Source organism: Melanerpes formicivorus, unplaced genomic scaffold (genome assembly GCF_026170545.1).
Source record: "Melanerpes formicivorus ecotype bairdi unplaced genomic scaffold, bMelFor1.0.p_v2 SCAF_10, whole genome shotgun sequence".
Classification (NCBI taxonomy): domain Eukaryota; kingdom Metazoa; phylum Chordata; class Aves; order Piciformes; family Picidae; genus Melanerpes; species Melanerpes formicivorus.
In genome coordinates, this window is record NW_027142362.1 from 16,074,693 (window position 1) to 16,101,925 (window position 27,233).

At 37.5% G+C, this 27,233-nt stretch overlaps 1 protein-coding gene across 7 annotated transcripts in view; it reads left to right on the forward strand.

Annotated features, from left to right (window-relative positions):
- The window catches only part of TCF12 (transcription factor 12), a 169,060-nt gene that overhangs the window by 56,936 nt on the left and 84,891 nt on the right, over positions 1-27,233 (forward strand). For all 7 annotated transcript variants that reach the window (XM_068143910.1, XM_068143913.1, XM_068143912.1 and 4 more), the window contains exon 6: positions 732-834. In XM_068143910.1, the coding sequence (XP_068000011.1) occupies positions 732-834 (103 nt within the window). The remainder of the gene's footprint in view (positions 1-731; positions 835-27,233) is intronic.

Genomic DNA, 27,233 nt, shown 5'->3' on the forward strand with positions numbered 1-27,233 from the left:
TGTCTTTATACCTTTGGCACAAGCTTTCAGTAAGCTGGTGTTTCCTGACTGCGTAAGGGTCACTCCAAGCCTGCTGAGCTCACTGTGCTATGCTAGAAAAGTGCAAACCAGTATTTCAGTTTGAGTGCTTATTTGCAAATCATGTGACTAAGTTGCTTGTTTAATTTCCATTTGGAAGGAAGCCTTTTGTCAGTGAGCTATGCTGTTCAGTAATATGATAGTGTCAAAATGACTATTAATCTGTACCATTAATAGCAGGCTGCAAGGGGAAATGGAATTTCTTCTTCTCATTTTTGCTAACATTTTTTCCTAATGTCAGTGACTGTTTCTAACCTTTTTACTGTGTTGTTTTATTAATACAAACAGAAACCTGAGGGGGCGAAAAATCAGTTGGGAGTTCGTCAGACTAATTTTATCCTCTCAGTGGTTAGTGATTTAAGACTAAGAGGATTCAAATATCAAAACATCTCTGTGTTATTCAATTTTTGGTAATATTGTCCACAAGGACACATCTTAAGAAATTTTGTGCTTTCTTTTTGACAGGGCAGAAAGAAAAGGGGGAGAAAGTAAAATGTGGGCAAGTAGTAATTTCTATGAGATAGACCTGAAAGCCAACTTTTTTGATTAATGACCAATTGTGACTCTGCACGTTTAATTAGGAAAGTGTCATTGCACTCAATTAGCTGGGCTGCCAAATAATCTGTTTAATACTCTGGTCTTTTTTTCTCTAGGGTTTTGCAGACAGTCCTCATTATGGTGATCACTTGAATGACAGTCGATTAGGGCCTCATGAAGGATTGTCCCCAACACCTTTCATGAACTCAAATCTGATGGGTAAGTAGGTAATTCTTTACGAGTATCCCCTCAAAGCCTCTTTGGTCAGAAAGAGACATTTTTCTTTCCCTTGACTAGGCCTGACGTGTCAAGCATCTGGAAGTTCTCCGGTTTCTTGTAGCAACACTGACTACCCTATTGAAATCTTTGGATGTTAGGTGAATTCTTTGTAAAGGCCTTCGTCCAGGATTTTTTAGAAGGGAAACACCTAGATTTTATTAATTTAATCTAGGAAGCTGATATATTTTGTTTTGAATTTTGCATTTAGCTTATAAATGCTAAACTACTTGGAGGCTCAATTTTGCCTAACTTTTGCTGAGAAGACATTTATAGCAATTCTTAATTTGTGTATTTTAATAAAAATAATTAACTTCTCTAACACTGTTGATTTCTGAACAAACTCCCAATTTACTTTAGGCCTTTCTTCAATTGAAATATTTCAGGAGTTTTTCTTATTTTTAATTTTCTCATTTCTTTGACACTTGTGTTAGAAACATTGTCACATCTAAGAAATAGATGTGAACTCTTACTGGGCACATGGTGTTACTGTTTCTAGGACTGTGGGTCTTGAATGATTTCTGGTATTGAAATTGGAAAAATAAGTAAGCAAAATGTGTATTGTGATGTGGGATTAGGTAATGAAAGTTTTTCCTTCGTTGCCTGCACATTTGTGTTACCTGAAACATGTTAATATTTAGATGGCATTGTTTGAAACTCTTCTTCTCTATTCCAATTTAGTGCATTAAAGTGTTGATAACAAAATAATTCTTGTTTGCCCGTACACAGTCTTGGGACAAGTGTTTTGTAGCTTAAACTTAGGGATGACTCCATGTCTGAATTGTGAATCTCTACGCTTGACAATGTTTCACATAAATTCTGTGTCCTGTAGACATGACCTATTTTGTGATCTCAGTATTGTCCTTTTAAGACATAGCCATGGTAATCTAAGTGGATTACCTAAATCCAAATCCTGGTGGTCTGCAATTTCTTTTGGAAGTCTTTCTACTTTGCTCAGTCTTTGTTTACTTCAATTTTCTCGGAAATAGAGACAGACAAAATAGTTTTGTTTAAACCTTCATACATAAACCTGAAAATATGTAATATTACAATGTCCATTTGTAGACTGTTTAAGAAGAGTGTGCATCAGTTGGCCAATGATTCCTATATCTGAAAACAGTAAAGCCAAAGTGTAGTTTCCCTTAGTTACTTTGAAAGCAGTGCAGAGCAACCCAATACTGTTTCAAACAGGCTGTCTTTTTAAACACAGGAGACTAGGTATGTCTATTGCTTCTTTAGTATTTGGATCTATAGCACATATGGAATGGCTCTAAGCTTTATAACTGATGCTGATTGTTGTTTTTCAAATATATAGCAAGGTTTTTTACTATTTTTTAAATTTGTAAAAGCAAACCATTTGCTCATGCTTTTAGTTCGTGTCATCTGATTTCTAAGCAACATACGCCTTTAAATATATGAAGAAAGTAATTGGTACAACTGTATCTTTTTCTTCCTCAATATTATTGAAGAGATGGCTAGGTGATTCCATTACATATAATAGAATTACATCATTAATACAGATTTGAGAATGAGCCTCATTGAGATTGTTTTGTAAAGTGAATTAATGAGTTGCAAGATGTGTATGCATCAGTCACTCAAAGCAGCTGTGAACTGAAATAGTTTTGTAATGCTTTACAGCTAAAAATTCTTAGGGGTTTTATTTTTCTGGAGCAGTGCTACTTAATTTCCTTCTGTATGTGGCAAAGAATTATAGAACCCTTTCAGTAAATATCTCTAAGAAATGTACATCTCAAAACTTTGAAAGTATGCTGTGAGTTTTGGCTTATATTAATTTGACTTGTATTATAGTGCAGGATGCAGATTGGTATATTTTCATATCGTGAATTTTTGCAGGATGTCTTAAGTTGATGCTTCAAGTTTGAAGAGAGCAATGATAAAAGCTACATAAACCCACGGAGTGGTAGTTTTTTCTGTTGCACCACTATGTGTATTTATGTTGGGTGCTTTAGTCTATTGAAAGAAATACAAGATTTCCTCTTAAGTTTTTTAGACAAAATATCACAGTTTGCTAGTAGCAAACTGGGGACTTGTTCTAATAAACAGAACAAAGGTGTCCATTTTGTTACTTTCTGCATATTATAGTTCAAGTGTTTTTTGTATTATTCTGATCTTCGGAGGTTCAGGTGAACTGGAGACTAAGAACATGAATGTAAGGAGCTCATAGGAGATAGATTACTAGGCTAATAGGAGTGATGGAGTGTCTGGGGTTCCATACCTGACATTTAAGAAAACATCCCTTCCCAATGCTATATCATGACTGAAATACTTCTCTGAAATAGTTAAAAACTATTTAAAAGAGGGGAGGGAAAAAAAAAGAGCAACAACATATTTCACCATTACTGTCAACACTTAAGAGCATCATTAAAAGAAAGAATTGTGTGTCGAGGGGATGTTGTTATTTTGTGTATTATGTTCAGCCGTAAGCATATTTGCCTGAAGAGATAGCGGATTATAAAGTGCCACTGTCTTTCATGATGGAGCTCTCAAACATTTTAATGATCTCGTACATTGCAAAAGAGAGAAATTTTGTCTAACAAGAGTTGATAATGATTCAATAATGAACAATTTGCCACAGAAAGATGCATTTCCATATTCATTTAGATATTTTTTGAAGTGTTTTGCAGAGGAAGTAAAGCTATTATGTGGGATTGGTTAGTGTTCTTCACTAATGAATTCCAGAATTATCCTGTTGATTTGTTAATATATAAAAAAAAAAAAAGAAGGGCCATTTCTTGTTTTTTAAGTAAAACCACTGAATCCTCTTGACACCATCATAGTCTGTTGGTATCCCTTGAGATTTGAAGAAAATCAGGCTAAGATATATTGATGGTATTGTAGCTCCGTTTACACATGATAATCTTTGCTTATTCAACACTTTTGGTTTTAATTACATTCTAGAAAACTGTTCACAAGGATATGAGATTTTTCTCTGTAATTATGCTGCTGTTAGTACTCTGCGTGCAAGTAGAGGTCAGTTTTTGGTAAGGTCTTTGAAGCATGTGATGTTGTATCTTCTGTTACTGGATGTTATTTTACTGAGCTTTTCAACTTTGGCTTACCAGGAGGAAATCAAGCAGATCATTCTCTAGTAGAGCTTGAATTGGTTTTTCTTGGTCAGTCTTAAAAATCTGAAGTGGGTGACTTTGTTTCTTACTATACATCAGATTCTTCACAAAAGGTGGACAGGATAAAGGTAAAAGTTTCATGTTCTGTGTTCATTGTCATGTACAAGCTTGCGGAATTATGTAGTACACAGACAAAGAAGTCATGGAAGAATTGAATCAGTAGTGAGTGAAAAGATACTGGTTTAATCTTTAGTATGCAGTTTTAGGGCCAAGCCCAGAGAGTGGTGGTGAATGGTGCCACATCCAGATGGCAGATGGTCACTAGTGGTGTACCCCAGGGATCAGTGCTGGGCCCCATCCTGTTCAACATCTTTATTGATGATCTGGGCAAGGGGATTGAGTCCATCATCAGTAAATTTGCAGATGACAACAAGCTGGAGTCAGGTGTTGATCTGTTAGAGGGTAGGAGAGCTCTGCAGAGGGACCTTGACAGGCTGGACAGTGGTATGAGATTTAACACATCCAAGTGCTGGGTTCAACACATTGGCCACAACAACCTCATGCAGTGCTACAGGCTGGGGTCAGAGTGTCTGGAGAGTGGCCAGGCAGAAGGGGACCTGGGGGTGAGGAGGAAGTTCTTCACCGAGCGAGTCATTCGTCATTGGAACGGGTTGCCCGGGGAGGTGGTTGAGTCACCGTCCCTGGAGGCGTTCAAGAGGAGATTGGACGTGGCACTTGGTGCCATGGTCTAATCATGGGGTCTGTGTTGATAGGTTGGACTCGATGATCTTCGAGGTCCTTTCCAACCTAAGTTATACTGTGATACTGTGGTACTGGTTGACAGTAGGCTGATTGTGAGCCAGTAGTGTGCCCAGGTGGCCAAGAAGGCCAATGGCATCCTGGCCTACATCAGGAATAGTGTGGCCAGCAGGAGCAGGGAAGTCATTGTGTTCCTGTACTCAGCACTGGTCAGGCAACACCTTGAGTACTCTGTCCAGTTCTGGGCTACTCTGTTTAGGAAAGATGTTGACTTGCTGGAACATGTCCAGAGAACGCAACAAAGCTGGTGAGAGGTCTTGAGCACAAGCCCTATGAGAAGAGGCTGAGGAAGCTGGGGTTGTTTAGCCTGGAGAAGAGGAGGCTTAGAGGAGACCTTCTTGCTGTCTACAACTACCTGAATGGAAGTTGTAGCCAGGTGGGGGTTGGTCTCTTCTCCCAGGCAACCAGCACCAGAAAAAGAGGACACAGTCTCAAGATGTGCCAGGGGAAGTTTGGGCTGGATGTTAGGAAGAAGTTCTTCACAGAAAGAGTGATTGGCCATTGGAATGGGCTGCCCAGGGTGGTGGTGGAGTCACCATCACTGGAGGTGTTTAACAGGAGACTGGATGAGGCAGTTGGTGCCATGGTTTAGTTGATTAGATGGTGTTGGGTGATGGATTTGACTTGATGATCTCGAGGTCTTTTCAAAGCTGGTTAATTCTATTCTATTCTAATACAAGCTTGCCTTGTTGAAATCAGTTTCTTATAGTAGAGGGATTGTTTTTCAAGTTTTCTTTCAATTGTACTTCTTTGTTTTGTCATTTTTTTTAACTAGTTACTTTTAATTGGTTCAGTTTTAGAGCTCTGGGTGTTCCTGAACTAGCTACAGGGTTTGAAGACTTATAAACTAGGATAACTGGAAACTGTTGTAATTGGAAGGAGTGTGGGAATGGAGGATTTTAGATCACTTGGATTTTCCTGACCTCACCTGCTCACTAGCTGCAGAGCTGGAGTCAGTGTTTTACTTCCTATCATCTGTTGATAACCCTCACCTTTGTTAGTGTCCTAGTAGGATGGTGACTGCACTCCTCTTCCTAGAAAACTCTTGCTGTGTATGGCCACCTTAGTTCCTTATGGTAATATAGTTTAACCATTCATACTGTGAAATTAAAGGGTAAGCCTGATTCTTGTTCTGACTGGCATAAATAGGTGAGAGAACCAAACAGTCCTCTCTAATGGAAGCAGAGTAGTACATTTTGGGTTTTTTGCAGTGTGGCTTCCTTTAATATTGCTTGTACTTAATGTGCTTGAATCACTTGGGTGGTTTGTCATCAGGTGTCACAAACCAGGGTTTGCAGGTAATGTGCATATATACACACTATTTGTTTTACCCTCTATTAGTGTTTAACTGTCTCATACCAGTGTAGCAGGTGGTTAATAGGTGTGTGCTAAGTAGAAGCTGCTGTGTGGAGCAAAGAGCGTCAGGAGCAGAGAAGTGCTTGATGGGTTGAAGCCAAATTCCATTAATTTTTAAAGGAAGTCTTTTGAGTTACTGTGAAGCTTAAGACTTGCTTTGTGGATTAATCATACAAATGAACCATCAGTATCTGGATTGGGATGCCTTCTGATTTCAAAGTTTCTGTTCATTTAACTGACTTGATTGCTTGACTGTGTAAATGTCTTCAGAATGACTGTGCCAGTGCCTCTTTTGAACTAGCAAAATTATGTCTAGTTTTTATTGTAAAATTTATTATTTGACTTGTAAGTTAAGCTTTGACTTGTCAATTGGCTTGGACAGAGTGGTAAGAACATTTAGGGGCATTTTTATGAAGCTGCATAGCGCTGAAGCCTCTCTAAGCTTCCTAGTGTTGATATTATTCTTGAACAGGTGATATAAAACCTTTTAAACCTTTGTTTGGGAAAGCTTCTGAGTAAAAGATTTTTGAACTTCAAAATACAATTAAAAGAAGGCATGCATCTGAATTATTTCTCAGTTAAGATTCTAATCTTCAGGGAAAATGCTAGCTTTCTTTCTCAGTAGCCCTTCAGTAAAGGCATTTTGGAATAGAGAAGAGAGCTTGTTATCAAATGACTTCATGATGGTGAGGGCTATACTAGGAAGCAAGCAAGGTAAATAGGAAATGTTAAAAATCATACCATTAGAATTTTTGCTAAAAATCTTGGTTTAATTACTTTTTTGTAAGGGAGTGGTAACTGACATAGTATTTGTCCAAAATAATAGTTAAATTTGTTTGAATTGCCTTCTTGTAGTCATTACCAACTTAACACATGGAATAAAATAAGCATTACAATGGAAATGATCTCGAGAGACATGAGTAATGGCAAAACTGATCTCAAATAACTTGTATGCATTTACATCAGTACCAGCTTGGAGAGTGGTGGGGACAGAATATTTTATATCCTTCAGAGCATTCATTAGGAAGAAAGAGGAAAATGTTAAAAGAAGAAAATGACAAAATACGGACACAATAAAGATTGACAAGTGTTTCAGTGTTTCAGTTCTTCTCACTTTACTGGAGAAGGGCATTAAGTCAAAAGAAGATTGTACAAGGATAGCTAATAAGCTTCACATAGTGCATAATTATCTGTCAAATATTATTATAGGTTGAGAGTTCAGGAAACTTTTTTCTTAGTAAAAAAGTTGCAAGTATAAGAACATCCACAATTCATATTTGGGAGTACTGTTCTCCTGCTCAAAGAAACAGACCTGCCACAAACCATAGATAGTAAACTTTCCATACTGGGCAAGTTCCTTGAAATTCAGTTTACAGTAACCAACATCGTATAGTTTCACAGCATTACTTTTACTCAAACCACTAATTGTTTTGCTTATCAAAGTTAAAAATACCAAGATGACAAATCATCTATATGTAGTAGATTGTGGCTACTTTTCCCAAAATTAGTGTTGCCATTGCTTCACCCCAATAAAACTTCGTATTTTGTTGCTTTTAGATAAGGTTAAATCTTTTTTAAATATTAATTTTTTTCCAAATGATTGCATATAATTAATCTGACAAATAGAAGATTTACATTTAAATTCCCTTCTAAGAATGTTTGTTTTCCTTTTGGGGCATGTCTCTTTGCTTAATTGATTGACACTGTTTTAATATGATATTATAAGTTGGCCAAAAGCCTAGTGTGAATTTTGTAGTATTTTGGGGGTTGTAATGAAAATTTCAACCCCGGAGTAGTATTTGAAGTTAAATTTCAGTGATCTTTTCCTCTCTTCCAGATAATTATACATAGCATATATGAATATACATCACCATAGATTGATTTTTTTTATTTCATTTATTTATTTTAAATAATGCTACCTATCCTCTTTTTTCTGGGGTGTTTCTGCATCTGGCTATGTCCTGGCCCTGATGTGGTGTGTTGGGCAGAGGCAGGCTCTCACTACTTGTACCTGTAAAACCTTGGACCTGAGCTGCTCTTTACTGCTGGCACACAGCCACTCATCTGCAGGCTGAAGCTTCCTAGAATTGTGATATTTCGTATCTATTGGTACAGTTTCAGATATTTTTTCCCTCCTTTTTCCCCAGGTATTACATGAAATAAATTCCACTTGCACCAAAGAGTTGCTCTCATCTGCTCTTCGTTTTTCTTTCATGAAAGCTAATGGGTTTCTGGGAAATTAAATTACACAGTCATTTAGTGACAGTGCTAAGTGCAGGGCATTTTTACCCCTGGGTTTTTGCTCAAAAGAGTGTGTGTTAAGCTTAGTTTTCCTTTCTGTTTACAGTAATATTTCAATCAAATAGCTTTCCTAACATTTCTTTAAATACAGTCATACCTCAGGGCTTGCTACAAATGCGGCAGGGGGGCTCACCTCCTATGTAACGTTATGCTGTAGCAGGTGCCTGCTTGTGCTTTCTTCCCCCTTGAGACTTTCATCTCCATCCTAGTTAGCAGCTGCGGCAGAGGGGCCCTGAGAGCCATCCTCAGGTGGTGCTCAGGTGTGGGTCTGCCAGGTAGGAGCAGGGTCACAGCTGCCCTCTGCTCCCCTTGCTGCCACTGCCGGCAGGAGGCCTGGTGCCCTGCTCCCTGCCTGCCTTCAGGAAGGTGAAGAAGGGTGAGCAGGTGCATTGCCACCTCCCCCCTCCACATTGCTCATCCGCTCACAAGGGAGGATGCTGGAGTGCTGAGGTAGACTACCGCTAACGAGTGTGGGAGCAGTCTGCAAGTTTTGAAGATTTTTGTAATCTCCACATCAGTGTTGGAGTTGTTTTCAGGCTAGTCTGCAGTACTGTGGATCAAGGAAAAAAACAAACAACACACAGGAAGATTTTCTTTCTGTCAAGTAAGAAACTGAAGAAGTCTGCCCTTGAAAATCCATTAAGCAATAGGATTTAACTTTGTACTAGGAAAAGCTGCTGCTACCTCCTCACTGTATATTATCAGTGCCATAGGTACCCTCAGGAGGCTCCTGGGAGTGTCTGCAAATCCACAGCAGGCCCACAAGTAGAACTCCCATTTCTGGTGGCCCAGAACCAGGTGTCTTGTTTGCTCTGTGCTGAGAAGAAATGAGATCTGGTGTTAATCATGTTGGAGTAAGACAAAAAAATGTTGCCTTCTTCAAAATGGTCTCACACTTAAATCTAGATATTTTTTGTTATATTAAGTAATTCTGAATTGCCAGTCTGGGAATTTAAACATGCAAGTCTGTGGCTTTTAATTATTTTAATATTTATTTCTGATAAAATCTGTTCTGCAAAGCTTGGGTTTTAGTTAATGGAGTCTTATATAGTTGAGTGTTGATTTATTCACAGTGTGCTCTGCCTCTGCAAAGGGGAATAAATAGTCATCTGATGAAATTTTAAGTCTTGCATTTCCTCTTTGTTATAGCATGTCAGTTTAGCTGCTGTAGGGTATGTTTATCTGTTACAAGGCTCATCAGTGCATGAAATGCTGAAAGGGCATATTTCTCTCCTGTGGTTCCTGCCATCCCTGGGCACTTGTAGCTGTGTTCCAGTGGATGGGATCAGCTGGCTGAAGCTGCAGGATTTTAAATTTCTGTCTGTCTGAAGGCGCCAAGCTCCTTCCCAGGGAGAAGGAAGGGAGGGGGTGATTCTTTCCCATACTGGTGATGTAACTTCCCTATGAGGCAGTTGCTCAGGGATCTACATAATAACTATTATGTTCAAATAGGAGACTGAAGAAAGCTCACTGGTGATTAAAAGATAATTTTGTAGTTTTTCATAGCTTGTCTTTGTTTTGCAACAAAGACATTTGCTTATCACCAGGTGCATAAAAATAATTTACTTAATCTCTACTTTGTTCCATTATTTTATGTTGGGTTTGTTTTTCATTTTATTCCTTTCATGCATGTAGCTGTAGCCTGTAAATAGCTAGCAGTCCAGTTTTTAATAAACTCGGTAGGCTGTACCCAGTGGTTGAATTCTGAACTGATCAACCAAAATGTTGTAACTAGACCAATTGCGCCATAACAAGTGGCTTTTGTGATTTGGACCATTCTAGTATTTGCATTAATACGATTTCAAGTTCCCATTAGTTTTCTTTAGGAACAGGATTGTAGTGAGTCAAATGTTTGTTGTGACTGGAAACCTGGCCCTGTTTAGGTACACGGACACTTTGGAAGGGAAAGCAAAAAGATGAAATCAAACAAGTGAGCCTGTAAAAGATGTACTTTGGTTTTGTAGGTGCATGAAGATGGTGGACCTCTAATACTGTTGGTTTTCTGAGTTCAGTAACCTATTCAGTATTCCTGAGGTTGGAAGAGACCTCAAAGATCATTGAGTCCAACCTGTCACCACAGACCTCATGACTAGAGTAGGGAGCACACTACTGCCCACTGCAGGCTTGAACTCACAACCTTCCCATTAGAGTGGCCACTGTATTTTCCATAGAGTTTCCCTAGAGCACTCCCAGCTGCTGTAGATATGCAATGCTTCAGCTGTGTAGTGGATTAATGCAGCAAGCATAATCAAAAGGAAACACTTCAAAAAAAATTTGGAAATAATGTCTGTACGCTTCCAGTTCAGTCCAATATTACACTGAAGTTTTGTTTCTGAGAAGTGGGTGAAAGTTTTTATGTAGCAGCAATGTGCAGAAGACCAGAAAAACTGCAACTCATTCTGTTAAGTGATGGTAATATCTTGCTTTATTTGCAAGGGTTTTTTCTTAGTTGCTTTTTACACTTTTCTGAAGGCTAACAGCACTGTGGCTTTCAGATGGGTGTTCGACTTCTGTCACTCTAACGCCTGTATATATATATATATATATATGGAAGTTAGCTGAAAATGCTGCAGAGTTCTCTTAAGCATCCAGATGGAGGGTCACTTTGAGAAATAGAAACCTTGTTATCTTTATGTGTGGAAGCTTCACCAGGATGGCATTTGGTGGAGGGAAGGTGCTGTTTGGAAGTTTTTTTGGAAGATGCTCACAGGGGTCCTCCATCTGAAGATGAAATAGGAGAGAGAGTTGATACATCATTTTATGTGATGTTGTGTTGTATACAGGATTAAAAAACCTGACAATGTCTGAGATTGCTGCTACTCATTCCTTTAAAGGAAGCATTACTCCTAAGCTCAGTGATGAAATAAGAAAGGTTCACTGAAATGGGAATGGGGAAAACTCAGAGTGATGACTACTGAAATAAATTGAGATCGATTTCTACATTTTTTTACCAAAAACTGCTGAGGTCTGGCCATGAGCTTTAAAAAGGTAGCTGGGAATCAAGCATACTAAAATATGTGATGTGTAAATGTAAAATGTGTAAATTCAAATTGAGATTGTACAGACCATGTGCAAACCCAAGACTATCATCACAATAACTGTAATGAAATTTGTTTTACTTCCCAGGGTAATCAGGAACACTAAAATAAGCCTGGCACTTCAGACCCAAATGCAGTACAAATAAGGCATATTACAGTTTCTTTCTCTTACACAATTGGACCTAGAACTCTTTAGAGTAATGTGACTTGTTACCAGTCTCATAAGCTTCAGGACTGATCCCTGGTATCTGAATCGAACACCTCAGTGCATGACTGTATCTTAAGTAAATTTATATTATGTTTAAAAGAAGTTCTGCAGAGATAGGAAGCAGTGTATTTGTATGCTCCTTATCAGGATACTGCAGTTTTATGTACATGCTCTTCATCAGAGGAGTCAGGTGAAGCTTACCTTTCCCTGTGACAAAAGTGAAGCATACTGTATTTCTGTGAGAAATAACACTTTTGTTTCTGATCGGCTAAATGTCTTTCGTACGCCATCATTTATTTGTTTCACGTATTGCTAGTCCATTCCAAGCTGTCACCTCTGTTTGCATTTATTTCTGTATTTATTGAAATTCTTGAGGGGCTTTCCAACCTAAATTACAGGCTGATTGCCTTGCTTAAACAGGAATTTACAAAAATTAAGAAATACGGTTCTGTAAGATTATAAGTTTTTCCTGGCTTAATAGTTGCATTACCTGACTGAAATATAGTAGAGAATCTTCTTATCATGGTGCCTTAACTTCAGAGGAGTTTGCAGAAGCTCGTGTTATAGTGTAGATAGCATTTAGCATGCCTTAATATGATACCTATCAGCTGAAAAATGACTTCTTGGGGAGGGCATATTTATGAGAATTTTTTTTTTCTTAATTTTTAGGGTTGCATTATACAGTTTCAGGTTTGAAAGATATTGTAATTTCTACAGATATTCAAGATCAGAAACAGATCTTGCTCACTTCTCAGGATACAATTCTGTTTTACGTTGTGCTTGGAGAAATGTTATCATTTCACCTGACGTGAATTAAATCTTTCTTCTCATTGATAGGTGAGGTGACTTCCACCCCCTCCCCCTTCCCCCAGCAGTGCTGTGTTCTGTGGCAAAAGACCACTGCTGAAACAATTTTTCTTTACATCTTCAGGTGTTGATATTTTTAAGCTTAAGATAAATGTCACTAGCGTGACTAGTGTTTAAAATACTACTTTATAAATAACAAAGCAGAGAAGTCCACATGCCATTTTTTTCCTCAGGTATCTGAATCTATCACTTTTCTGGGTACTTGGTGTTGAACCCTGAGAGCACCATCTGAAGTCACTTGTTCGTGCAATGCTTAAGCTGCTAACATGTTGCTCTTGCCCGGCATATTGGGGGCTTGGGAGTTACTTTGTTTTGTTTGACTACTGCATGGTGGGAGGAGGAGTGATGATTGGTTTGTCTTTCTGGTGATTGGCTGCATTTCCTTTGAATTTTTTTGTTCACTGCTTTTTAGCCATCACTGACAATTTATAAACAGTGCATGTTTCACGATGATTTTAGCCTTGAGTGCCAAACAACTGTATGATTTTGTTCCTTTGTTAGACAGCTATCTGGCACTAAGCCCTGCTCACAATTGTAATGAATATGTTTCTCCAGCATACGTGTCTATTCTTTATTTCATTTATAATTTTTGCTATTACATTAGAAATCTATCTTTCTAGAAGTATGATTCAAAAGATACGTGGTAATAAAACCCAGCAACTTTGTAAAGCTGTCAGTGATTTGAGTTGAAGCCTGGTCCTTTAGTATTTTGGAGTGGGGGACAGAGGGAGAGGGGCCAGATGAGAAATGCTGCTCGTTTTCATTGGTTCAGTGGCACAGTTGCAAACTATGAAAAAGAATATGGTTTGTTGGCAGAAGGAAAAGGCCCATGTGTTTCTCCAGTTGGTAATCATTTTATGTAGGATAGCGTGCTTATTGTACATAATAAACAGTGGGCTTTCAACAGTATATTTAGAAAGGTAAACAGAGATTTTAAAAATACAGAGTATTTTCTATATTGATTTATTTCATTTTATCTAGATAGAAGAAAATGCAGAGCACAAATGCCTTTAGCTCAAAATACTGACTTTAGCTGTCTCTTTAGTGCTTGGTTGACATTCTGCAGTATGAAGGAGGCAAGCTTCCCTGCTGCTTGTACTCCTCCGGGTTTGTTTTGTGTGCCTTCCCCTCTTCCCCCAGCACAGATACAGCTTGGTCTTATGATAGAGGCGTAGTGCAAATGCCAGTAAACCAATGTGAAATAAAACAACACATTGAAAGGCAGTGATTCATTGGGAGAAAACCTTATCCAAGCCCCAGCAGCTTTTTTTTTCTCCCTCTCTTTTCTTTTTACTTGTGCTCTAAGCCATCATTATTCCGTTGATACTGAATTTCAGCACTACTGTTGAAATGAAAGGTATGTTTTTCAAGTTGCCACTGCCCTTGATGATACTCTAATGTTGCTTTCTTGTTTGTTAATGCAGCACAATTTTGTTATTGATCCGATTTATTTCTTAAACAAAATGCCAAAACATTGGAGATAGAAAAGAATATGGACTTTTAATTTGTACTGAAATTATCAACAGAATAATCTGTCCTCAGGTTTACTGTGTGGTTAAACTTGTGTTTTTGTTTCCTTGATTGCACCTATCAAGATCAATATGCTGTTCCACCTGAGTACTTCTGTAAGGCTTGTACTCAGCTACACTTGGGGATTTTTCGTGTCTTTACCTGGCATGTCTGTCTTCCTTGGTCTGTTGACTTTCTGACTGTCTTAAGAAAGGACATCTTTTGTGAATTTGTGCAGATGTATTGCTCTTTGTAGATGTATTTTCTGTTTCCTTAATCTTAACTATAAAGAAAATAAAATTTTAGGTTCTGTTGCTGCTCACAAAAGAGTAATTACTTGGTCATAGCACTTGACTGTTTGAATTTGGAGCATGTCCTTCTTCACATTTGCTCTTGTTTTGTTTTATTCTTTGTCTGTGAATTTGTTCCTGGCAAGTGCCGTAAGTGACATAACATGGTAGAGGAGGACCGACAAGTGTGGATCACTTGTGAGACATTTTTACATTCAAAATTGGTATCTTTTAAGTGATCTTTATGTGCAGATTCTGAAGAGGAATACTATTTAGTATAGTAAATATTCTCCTCATGGGAGATTACTGTGCACTGGTCTTGGAAGATCAAAACTGTCTCACCTTGCAGTGCTGCTGTGGTAATGCACTCTGATCATCTGTTAGAAGAGCTAGAAGTTGTAGCAAATTATTAAGCAAACAATAAAATGTTTTCAAGTGGATAAATAATCATTTATGGCCTTCTTATATTGAAAGAAGGAATATGTGCCAGATACTGAAACATCCTTCAGTTAGACTCTGAAAGAGTGAGTGTGAATGCAAAATGAGTACAGATATCTTTTTGTGATGTTAGGTCAGCTCCTTGGGCTCAGACACACTGAAGGGGAGCTGCTTGCTTTTCTACCACAAAACAAATTCATGTACACATTTTTAGTGTCCAGTACTTTGTTATTTAAAACATGCCCTTTTTCACCGAAGTTTCTGAGATGTGTGTGGATGCTTTTCAGAATGCTTGATCCCTTGTAGCATGTACCATGCTGCTCTAGGCAAGAATCTTTAGATGTCACAGTCATCTTGCCACACATGATGAATCACTTTGCCTAAAGATTTCCTGCCCACAAAGCCTCTGGGGTGGCTCTGTCCCCCTAAGGATGTTCTGTTCGACTAGCCATCTGAGCTTACTCTGCTGTGACCAGTTTAGAAAGTATTACATTCAAACTTTTCACATTTTGTTTCTGCTTGTAAGTAACAAAAGGGGTTATATTGTATAAATAACAGATATGGAGAGCACTGCTGACCATGATCAGAAATATGGGCACGGAAAGAACTAGTTGTTTTTTTAAAAGACAGTATCACTTTAAACTTACGTTTGAAGGGGATTTTTTAATTTAAATTTTTGCAAGAATTGTATCAGGTGGTTACAACTGTAATTGTCCAACATGGTTTTTCCCGGTGTGTGTCGTTCACCACCCCCACTCCCTTTTTTTTTTTATTTCTAATAAACCACCGTGTGTCATGAGGTACGTGCAGTCAACTTTCCTGATTGTGTCTCTCTTTGGAGACATACCTTTTCTGTTTTTAACTGTCTTTTTGGCAATATGTATTCCTATGTTCTTCCCTTCTGGTGTGATCCCTGGAATCCCTAACTCCCTTTGTAGCCTGTTCAAGATCTGCTGTAATGAGGAGGAGGTGGCCCTTTGTCTTCTCTTCCCTTGCTCTGAGAAAATACACTTTTTCTTCTTGACCACACTTTTGCAATGATTTCAAGAGGAGGTAGAAATACAACAGGGTTACTAGATAGCCATATTTAATCTTTTACGTGCATGTACAGAACCACCTTTTTCTACCTTATGCTGCCTTTCTCCTTTCTGTCTTGTTGACACCTTTCAGATACTTGCTTAAATAAGCAAAAAAATATTTTGTGTTTTGGAAGACAGCACTCACTGATTTTTTTCCCATGTTTTCCCTGAGGATAGTGCTCTTTTTTATTTTTTAAAAGTAACTATCCATCATGTGGATAATATTGTCATTGTAACAAGCAGCCCTTATATATAAAATAGCGCTAAGGAGTGTAGCCATTCAGCCATAGCTTAAAAATCCCTCTTTTTATTGAGAATGTAAAAGATATCAACTCTGTAAGAACCTCATCAGCAACCGTTGTAAAAACAAACTCCCAAATGTGCCTCCTACCTTTTAAAAAATACATAAGCTCCAACCCTCAGCCTCAATGTGATTCCAATACTTCTTTGCAAGGTGATTTCTACTGAAAGAAGATAAATTTATTTTCCTGATTTTTTTTTCCCCTAATTTAATTTTTTCTCATTTAAAAATTTGAGTTTTTTAACTTTTTTTTTTAAACACATTTGTAACTTTGACAGTTACTGCAGGTTCTTAAATATATGCAGTCAGTGTCACATTGAAAAATTTGTATTGGAATGAAAATTTTATTTAATACCTGAAAATATAGCATCATTAGTTACAAAAATGCTTATTTTGAAGTCAAAGCCAGTTATGCCTGCTCAAGGTTTAATATACCTTTTTTATAATGAATCCAGCTGTGAAGCCTGAATGGAAAGCAGTCAGCTTGATGGTAACAGCTGATCAAAAGAATCCAGCAAAATGAGTAGTTTTTTGTTGACACTGGATAAATGAGTGCATCAGTATAGATGATTAGATAAAAAGGGCCAGTCAAGCAATAGCTTGTATCTAAACTTTAAAGCTTTCTGTTTAGCTGGGTTTGTACGTTTCTGTAGTAGTTAAAGAAAGTTCTTGATGGTATTACAGATTTCTTTTGGATTTGAATACTTTAAAAATTGCCTTTACTAAGGGAAATCTATACCTAATTTTAGCTATGTTTTCAGTTCACAGCTTTATATGTTGAATAAATTTGTTAGGTTTTTTTAATATTAAGCAAATGTTTGTCTTTTGCTCGTTAGAGTAACATTTACATCGACGATCTCATGTCACCATTTATACTCAAGAAATCACAAAACCCTTTCAGTCTTAGCTGTAAAGTGTTCTAAGTTTTGACATTTTTACCTTTGTTTATGGTAAATATTAAGTTTGCTCTATTTATGATACTGTGAGTACTTCTCACAGAAGCCCATTTCAGGTTAACCTTGTAAGCAGTTACCACATTGTGCTGATAGGGCAAATTGGTTTGGTTTATTATAACTCTTCTCTTCATTGATTTCTAGCTCCTTCTTTCCAAACAGTGGCACTTGTCTAATTTTCAGTGAATTAACAAATCCAAGTTATGCAGTAGTAAAATTTATCTTTTAGGAATTCGAGTATATACCTGTCAATTATATGTAATGTTTTATTGGTAACTTTGCTTCTACATATTTTTGGAGCAAGGATCATATAGGAAATGTCTCAGGAGTTACGTATGTATTTGTTTTGTGTTAAAATTTGTTACTGTTGTCATGGTTCCTTTACTGAGTTAAACTGATTGAAATCTGTTACTCTCACATTGATGTCCTTACAGACTATATAATTGGTGTAACAACTGTATCCCTGCTACTTGTGCCATGCGTTTTAAAAACATTGTTTTCCGAAGTTCACTGAAATTTCTCTGTCGTGCTTTGTGCTGTCTTTATAGAAATTCCTTGCTCGCAAGCAGTACCTACTTCTGCCATCTTGGAATATCCTGTCTTTAGAAGCTGCTCTGAAAAATCTGTCCTTTTGGTTTCTTGTGTTGAGCTGAGCCCTCACTTTCTATGTCTTAGCTTATTTTAGGTACGATGATGTCAGAAACAGCAACAACAAAAAAAAAGCCTTTCCCACCGTGGTCAGCTTTGTCTGAGGATCAGAAGAGGTTTATGTTTGGGGCATGTATCCTACCGCAGATGTGTGCTCTTGGCTTCACTCATGTAGTATTTTAAGACAGGGAATGCAGTGAGGGCTCAGACTGGCCTGGGCACTTGTGTGAACTGCCCTCTTGTTCTCTCCTGTTTAATGTTTCCAGTCAAGGGTGAGCTTTAGTAAGGCTTTTTAATTTTGGAGGTTCTTTGTCAAACTCCTCCCAGCCTTTTCTGTTGTGAATGTTGCCAGCTGTTAGTTTTTTTGCCTCTTAAAAGACATCGGCTCTGTCGCATAGCCATCAGCCTGTCCTGTGTTGCATGTGAAGTGTGACTAATACTAGTACTTAATTCATAATATGACATTTTAAATTTATTTTCAAGAGCTTTCAAAATAAAAGAAGCTGAATTTTATCTAAAAACGTTATCTTATTAAAGAAGATATTCTGGCTTCTAACACTGTATGATCCCCAGATACTAGAGTAATTAGCATTCTGTAAGTGCCCTGAATAGAACTGGTTGTCAGGCCCTTAATTTAATGATTTATTGATTAATGGTTTTTGTATTCTAGTGAGAAAGAATACTTCCTCATCTGCTGCTGGTGAACATAATTCTGCAAAAGGATGTGAATGTTCCTTTGATATTACTCACCTTTTTTCTTTAACCCTTCTGTGCTCCTCTAACAGCGCCAAGTCTGCCACCTTTTTATCATGTGGAGTTTTTGGATTGCAGGACTTGGATTTGGCTCTGTGAAAAGGTGAATCATACCAGGAATCTGAATTGAAAGCAAAATGCAAATGCTTTTGTGCATTTTCCTGAGATCTGTGAGATAGGGAAGGGAGGGAGCAAAGAAGAGAAAATAAAAGGGCTTGCAGCAGTACAAATCACCAAACGATATGGTTTCTAACAAAAAAAAGAAAATGTTTTGTGCTTTTGCCATTATTTTCTCCCCCCCCTTCCTGTATTAATGAATTAAAGTATATTGTAATGCCTTTGCATAGCCTCCAGATGGGAAAGGAGGAATTATCATTGACCTAAAGCAACATGTAGCCCTATGGAGTGCAATCTAACAATACACTTTTGTCACACGTACTACACTTATTTCTCCAAGTAGTTCGCAGTGATTTATGCCTGAAAGCAAATCAGAGGTGGCTTATTGGTCTATTAGATAGCAGACTTGTCTGATTTAACTGGATAATTCAGAGGTGTCTGCTCTTTATATGATCAAATTAAGAAAAACAAAAGCTTTTTTGCTGTGATACCAAATGGTGGAGTCCTACCTTCCTGGGTACTTCAGAGCATTCTAAGTGTGAAAAGTGCATGTAAATAGTTTGTTTAGTGTTTTACATTTTGGTTGCAATTTGACTTTTAGCCCCGAGGCATGATTTCCAGAGAAGACGCACTCCTTGCTACATTTATTTCATGAGTATCTTTTTAACAGTGCTAATACTTAACAGCGTGGTATGATACATCCTGACCAAAATGCCTCCGTATTCTTATGTCTGTAGTGTTTATTATATTCCTCAGTCATCAATAACAAAACCATAAATTAACATTTGTAACTGGCCTTTTCTGCAAACTGTGGTTAAAAGCAGTTAGTGCTCTCATTCATGTCTCGCTGGGGCATGGTCACATCACAGTGTGTAATTTTTTTTTTGTCTTCTTGTTTTAAAATTCATCTGTTAAAATTAATCTTCCCCCCCCCTTTTCTTTTCTTTTTTTTTCTTTTCTTTTTTTTATTTTGCTTTAAAGTAATTTTAAATTCACTGAGAGTACTGACAAGCATATAAATTTAATTTTTTCTTTATTTGTGTTTTTTTTTGCTATCAGGGGTTGTTTGTTTCAGAATTCTGTCTAACAGATTACCAAGTACAGAAGCACATTCCTCCATTGATTTTTCATCCCGCTTTCTCCTTTATCTCGGCTTGTTTGCTATTGTTCAAAGGCTGCTTTGTGAAAGGTGCAAGGGTTGTGCAGTTTATTTTGGCAAAATGAATAATGATGCCATTGATCTGGGTCTGAGATGACTGTCCTTCCTTGGGCAGAAGTTCGTAGCTTCAGGTTGTTTCGCTCTTGCAGGCTCTGCTCAGATTGCAGCATGAAGCCGGTGGTTCAGCTTTAGCCGGCGCTCTATTAATATGCACAACATGACCGGTTTCGGGGGAAGGTTATTAGAATGCTGGTTTGTATCCTCCAGTGAATGAAATGATGTGTGATTATGAAGTCATCAGGCATGGACCAGTAAGGCTCGAGAGAGCCTCCCCCCCAGGTCCTGGGGGTGCCATTGATTGGTGACCATGTGTTTGTGCCCGATAGACTGTGAAATGGTGTGTTGCTACACGGCTGTGTTGCACCTGCGCCCCACCGAGGTGATTGATTGGTTTGGTCATGTGGAATGTTCCCATCTGGTCTGCAGTAATGTGGGTTTTTTTTGTTGCCGTTTTTTTTTTCCTTCCTTCCTCTTCTCTCCCATTTCCCCTTCATCCGCAAACAGTGAGTGCTGACTGGGTAGTTAGAGCAGGCAGTTGCAAATGCCAGTGCGAGTCTTTTCCTTGAGAACAAAGTGGGGCTGCTGCAAGTGCAGCAAATGCTGTTTTCCTATCTGCTGAAAGATCAGGGAATCTGCACTTATAATCAGCTTTGGAACATATACGGTGTTTTTTAAAATCTGGGGGAAGGATGTGACATGACAACCAAACCCCCAAACCTGCCTGTTACTGTGCAGATTTCTTCCTGGTTTTCCAAAAGCACTCTGCTATTATAATTAGATTACCCAAGTAGCAGTGCATGTGGAAGATCTTATTTAACCTCAGAAAAGTAGTAGTTTATTTATTGAAAACTACTGATGTTGCACTTTAAATGCCAAGAAATTATTTTAGTTCCTTTAAAAAAATTCTATAGTTACATTGGGCGGTCTTGTTTGATATTTCTTAATCTCACTCCTTTTTCATAATTGATCTATTCATTCCACTTAATGACTAATTACATATCAGAGCACATCATCAGCAGCATTCATCATTGTAGAATGTAATAATCAATGACATTTCAACAAAGGAAAAAATAAATATGCAAATAAGGACTCATTAACATTTGCATGAGCTGTTTGAATAATCACGTTGCTGACAAGGCTGTAATTAACAGAAATTGATGCTGAGTTCAGTATTTGATAGTGTGTTTTCTCAGCGTTTTATTGTTGTCACTGCGGGGGCTGGAATGAAGTTCTGCTCTACTTGTACCTTGACTTAGGCTTGATGTGATGGGTTGTGCCAGGTAGCAGAGGCTTCTGGGAGTCTTTAATTCATCTGTGACCTACACTTAATGCATAGAAAGATATTTTACTTAAATTACCATATCGTTAATGGAAGACTGTTAAATTCTTGGTAATTAAACAACTGAAGGCACACCTTCTCTCCAAAGCCAGGAAAACTAAAAATGATTCAGTTCTTTTAAATGAGAATCTTTTACATGAGTCAGGCACTTTGAAACCATAGGATTTCTTACTTGCATTGAAAATGAGGTATTGATGTAGGGTTTGGGTTTTTTTGTTTGTTTGTTTCTTGTTAAACTGGCAGTATATCAATGTCAGAAGACTTGAGCTCTATTGTTAGGAAAATATGTAATTATGATATGTACAATCTCTGTCTTCCCCCCTCCCTTTTTATTATTGCAATTTTACTCTTCCCTCCCTTTTTTCCTTTTTTTCCCCTCTTTCTTTTTTTTCTCTCTCTCTCTTCTGAAGCTTCCCCTTTTTGTCATGGATATCAACTGAAATGCACAAAACACAATAAAGCTGTTTATGTCAGGTTTTTTGGATGACTGTAAGTGCTGATTATAACAAGTTTAAGGAATTTCCTTTGTTGAGTGTGTACCCATGCCATATGGCTCAACATGGAACATTAACTTGACAGGGATAATGGATTGTGGTATATGGAGACAATTTTGCCTGCAGCTTCACTATAACTCATTCTGGTTGGGGATCACAAGTTTATATTATAGGATGCAGCAAACATCCAGATGGATTTACTTTACATAAAAGAGTTGCATTTCTTTTTATTTCCTGCCTGTAATTGGAAAAAAAAAAAAACTTTTAAAAAGAGAATTAAAAAGTAGTAAGCAAAGAACAGATCTTATTCAGGGAAGAAAAATCTCAGTGAAATTGTGTATGTATGTGGCTGAACTGTTTTGGATACACTGAAGCACAGGTGAGTGGTGTAACTCATACACACAGACACATACAAGATTCTCAAATGTCTCAAGTGGTTTTGCTTTTCAAAAAGTATTCCAGTATAGCTCGAGCTCTAGAAATATGTAGAGCTCTAAGATAGCATCAATAAAGCAAGCTGAAACAATTGTCTGATTTTTATTTAATTATAATGAATTTTTAAAAATCCTAAGTGAAATGACCACTTAATTAGCGTTCTGATGCTTTTGGTAATCCTCTGATGATACCCCATTTCCTTGGGGGAGGGGGGGAATCCTTAGAAGCTTTTTGTAACACAAGGAAGTAAAATACACCTGAAATATTTTAAATTACTTTGTCAGCTTCCTGGTGTAATGGGAAGCATCCAAATATCTTAGAGTGTAGCAAAAATCAGCATGAATCTAATGCATGCTACTGAATAATCTGTGTGCTCCCAGTAAGTCCTAATTTTACAAATACTTCTACATCTAAGAGACTTTAAGCATGCATAATCCCGTTAAGCATGTATGTAGCTGTTTGAAGGATCAGGACCATAAATCCATATTTAGGATTTCAAGTAGACCTACATGAGATGGCTTCAGCATTCCTATGCGTTTCTGATTGAGTTCTACTCCAAATATAATGGGTGCTTTGCTATCTGAAAAGCAGACATCTTTAGATACCAGTTTTGGAGATTCTTTTAAAACAATGGGGTTTTGACCCAGTAAATCTTGACTTTCCTTATCTAAAACAGCTACCATAATTGTTTTAATTTTTTTCTTTTTCTTTCTTTGAACCACTATCACATGGATATGAATTTTTTTTGTTTGGTTGGGTTTTGGTGTTTGGGTTTTTTTTTGTTTGGGTTTTTTGGTGTGTTTGGTTTGGTGGTGTGTTTTGGGGTTTTTCTGGTTGGTTTTTGGGTGGAGGGTTTTTGTGGGTTTTTTTGTTGGTTGGATTTGTTTGGTGGGTTTTTTGTTTGCTTTTTTGTTTTGTTTTTGTTTGTGCTCTTGAGCTAAGTACCTGAGCAGATGGAGAAGACATGGTTCATGGTTTGGGAAGAGAGATACTGATTGTGGTTGTAATATTACTGTTTGTCCAGTTGCCTTCCCTCATTGCTGTCTTCATAGTTTGATGTCCCAATTTAGGATCTAATAATTATCCAAAGTTTCAGAAAGCAAACAGCTAGAAAGAATCTGCTTTTAAGAAGGGAGCAATAAAAGGGGCACTAACTATGAAGAGTCTCTGTTAGCTTAAGGTTTTCATGCTGCAAATTGTACTTTTAAAAAAAATTTATTTGGGCTAATTCATCTTACCTCTGCATACCAGGCTGTATGCGAGATAATCACAGACAGGTGGGAATTTACTCTGGACTTAAGGACATTGTTGCTTGTGTTCTCACTATGAAGTCTCTTACTACTGGCTCTGCAGCTGCAAAAAGTCTCAGGACAACACATGGTATATTTTTAACATTTTTAATAAAAATTGCTTTGTATTTGAAGTAGAGAAAGAAGAACTTTATATCTGGTCTGCCAGTCTGCTGGTGAATCTCTTTAATTCATTATCCACTGTTTGGGAAACACTAGGATAATAAGAATTTAAATCTGTAGATAAGAAAATTCTTTCCAGGAATTGTAAGGGAAGTTGACTGTATTTCTACCAGCTTCTGGACTTCTTGTCTCCTTTTTGGCTTCAGAAGGAAAATAAGGGTCAAAACCTCAGCAAACACTTAATAAAATTGAAAATTTGAAGACAGCATTTGTACCTTGTAGCAGTGTTTAATGACTTGCCCAGAAACCTCTGCAAGACTATATTTGCAAATTAACTTGAATGTTCTCGCTAGGTTGTGGTGAGGACTACCTGCAACATAGATTACACTCCAGTTAATAGTGTTCTGTGAACGTATGAGTGCTGTGTTGGCAATTAGAAAGCTTCTTTTTGTGTATATCTGTATAGCGGTTTGGTTAGCTCCTGGAAAAACTTACAAAGGGGATTTAATTTTTTTCTGATCTTGTAATCTGTGGTGGCCTGTGGGGAGCGCACTGCTGCTCCAGTCTGGTTAATGGCTTAGTGTAAGGATGTTAGAAAGGTCCAGCTGTTGTCAGTAGAAAGGCCATCAGTAGAAATTTATTAAGAGTAATGCTTGAAAGCAAATTCCACTGGCCTCTGACAGTAAGCTGCTGTAACACTTCTTTGATCCTGATGGGTCTGCTGAATCTCAAGTTGAAGTCAGTGAGTTGGGTATAAAGAGCAATGAATTACCTTTTTTTTTTTTTTTTTTTAGTTTAAATTTTCTAATGATTTATTAATAAATATTGCTGCAGTCTTTGGATTAATGTTGTTCTTTGAGCTGTATTTTGAAAGAACTTTATTGGAAGGGGAGTCTTGTTCCATTTTGGTATAAGGAAATGCCTTTAGGTTATATCTCACATCTGATTATTTTTGTAATGATGTAGGTGTTTCTTACAATGCCATAGATACGTTTGATTTCACTGTGCGTGGGCAGCTTAATTCTTCAGCATGATTAGAGTACATTAAAACAGGAGGGGGAGCTCTCAGCACAGCAGCAGTTGGGCGGAGTGGGGAGAAGCACAATCTTTGGTCACAGCAGAGATGGGAGGGGTTGCGATAACTAAGTAAGAGTAGCACCCTAGGAGAGCTGAAAATGTGCAACCAACTGCCCTCCATTACAGACTCTTCTTGGAAAGTTATTTTCAGAATATTTAATTAGCTAAATGTGGATGTTTATCTCCTTTCTTGTGTGCTGTGAGCTGGGGCTGTTTCTTTATTTGGAGAGGGTGTATTATTATTGTAGGATTTCAGTCTTTATAATTTAAAATTTCTGGGTTAAAATAGTACTTCCTTTAATCTGCAAATCGGTTATTACTGATGTGACAGGTTTTCAGTGCTTTCAGAAATTGTGACTATTTCTTAAACTACAGCAAGAGTAGACTGAGAGGATTCATCCTTTATCAGATTTCTCTGAAATCAGTGTGCAGTCCAGAAATATTATCTGATATATTATATCATATACTTTTTTATATATTATATCATATACTTTTAAGTACATATGTGATTCAGTGCTGTACTGAATTTGTGCCTAAAAATGCTTCTAAGAAATTCAGCGTGTCGTTGGGGTCCTCTTTTTTAATGTGGTTTTTAGAATCAGACCAATTGATTTAAGTCAAGGTGTGTGTAACAGCAGGGTGCAGACTAGTGTGAAAAGGGGAGTGACTACACACTTAAAGTCAGTTTCAAAGAGATGAATCCTTAGCTAATTTTCCCCTGAAGCAGGAGACTGTCTCTTATGATGTGTTAAGTTTGCTGAAGTGCCTCTTTTGGGGAGAGAAACAGCGCTGAAAGCAGTGCTGCTTCTTGTCACTGGATTGCCATGTGACTTTCTCCATTTAATAGTTCTTAAATGGTCCCCATAACATTTTTGTCCAACTGACTTGAAGGAAGTGCATTGGAATTGTAAGAGGGAGCAAAGTTTAAAATTCTTTGGCCAAAATTTTCCTCTTAACTGTGGGTGCAAATGCTGCGGTTACTGAAGTCTTGCTTCTGGTTATGTACTCTGCTTGATAATTTGTATGACTTCAGATTAGTATCATTACTTGCAGAAATTAATAACTTCATTCCAAGCAGAGCTTGAAATGTTTGAGTTTGGCAAGAAAGAGCTTCTCTGTAAAACAATGAAATTGCGTTGGGAAAATACAGTGCCTCTGTTCAGCTGAGGCAGGCTGAGGTACGCTGTGAGCTGCAGCTGCATTTATCGTCAAACGCTGATGTGGTGCCGATGAATGTTTTGTTTTTAGTGTCATGGAAACTGTGAGCCAAAGAATGGATATTCTATTCATCTGGGAAAATAGCAGTCCACTGCATAAAACATCAGTTGCTTCCAAAGCGGTTCCTAAAATAGATTTTGTGAATATAACATTGAAAGTAAGAGTGCAACAATTTTAATCACATCAGTACTACTTTGTTTTTCTATTAGAATATAAATGTGAATTACATTAACATAGACATAGTGAGAGTTTCAAGATGACAGCTATAGCATGGAACTCCTACAATAATTCCATGTTCTACTTGACTGTACAATTTTTTATTTGAAAGTGGAGAAGTTTGGACATTTCAGTAGCAGTCTTAGTACTTTTTATTACCTATCTTCGAATGGTTTGCTCAGCATAATTTTGGCTATCATTCAGTCATTTTTACTGTTTCATACAACGTAGTAGAAGTTGTAAAACTGCAGAAACCAGCTAACCAAGAATGTTCTCAGGCAGAGAAGAAAAGATGATAGGCATAAATAGTGTGGATTTTTTTAAGTGCATGAACATTTTTGCAGAGCCAGTGCATGAAGAATATTTAACAAAGGGAGTTAATTCAGTTGAATTGGAAAGCCTGAATTTGTTTCACTTAAATTTTGAAGTTGGAGGGGAAAATAAGTATAAGATAGGAGTGTAAGTTGTAAAGAGAAACCAATACAGAAATAGATACCTTAGGTCATTGCCCTGCTGTGGGAAAAGAAACAGGAAGCTGAGAAAAGAAATTGGAGGAGCAGAAGACATTTGACCTGCGTGATAGGAAGTTAGAGGGAAGATTGCCAATTGCAGGATTTCAGAATCCAGGATTCTGGAATATATGTGAAAGTAATTAAATGAAGGGCTGCATTGTTGTGAGGCTGCCTTCAATGTCCAATGAGAACTTGTTCACTGTATTCCTCTGTAACCCTGGTTTTGCTTGGTTGGTTCTGTTTATGATATCTGGGGGGTGATTTTCTGTGTTTATTTGGTTGTTTCTTGTTATTAATTGAGGGATCAAAAATTGAATATGTATTTCAGAAATGATTCGTCTGTCCCGGCTGCAGGTCTTAGCAATGTAATGGTTACAGTTTATGAGGTTCTTCTTTGCCCTGTCCTCTAAATGGATGACGTTACTATCAATGGTGGTCCTGTCTTCACATGTACTAATGGTATCTTCTAAATTGGAATGTTTTGCAAACTTTTTTTAGCATGCACTTTATTGTCTCCTCCAGGTTACTGATAAAGACGATAAGTAGGACAGGTTCCATACATGGTGTATAGTTGATACTGGCAAAACTATAGGTGCATGGAGATTGATTAAAAAAATAGATTTAGGTTGAGAAGCCACTCCATTGAGAAGTAAAATA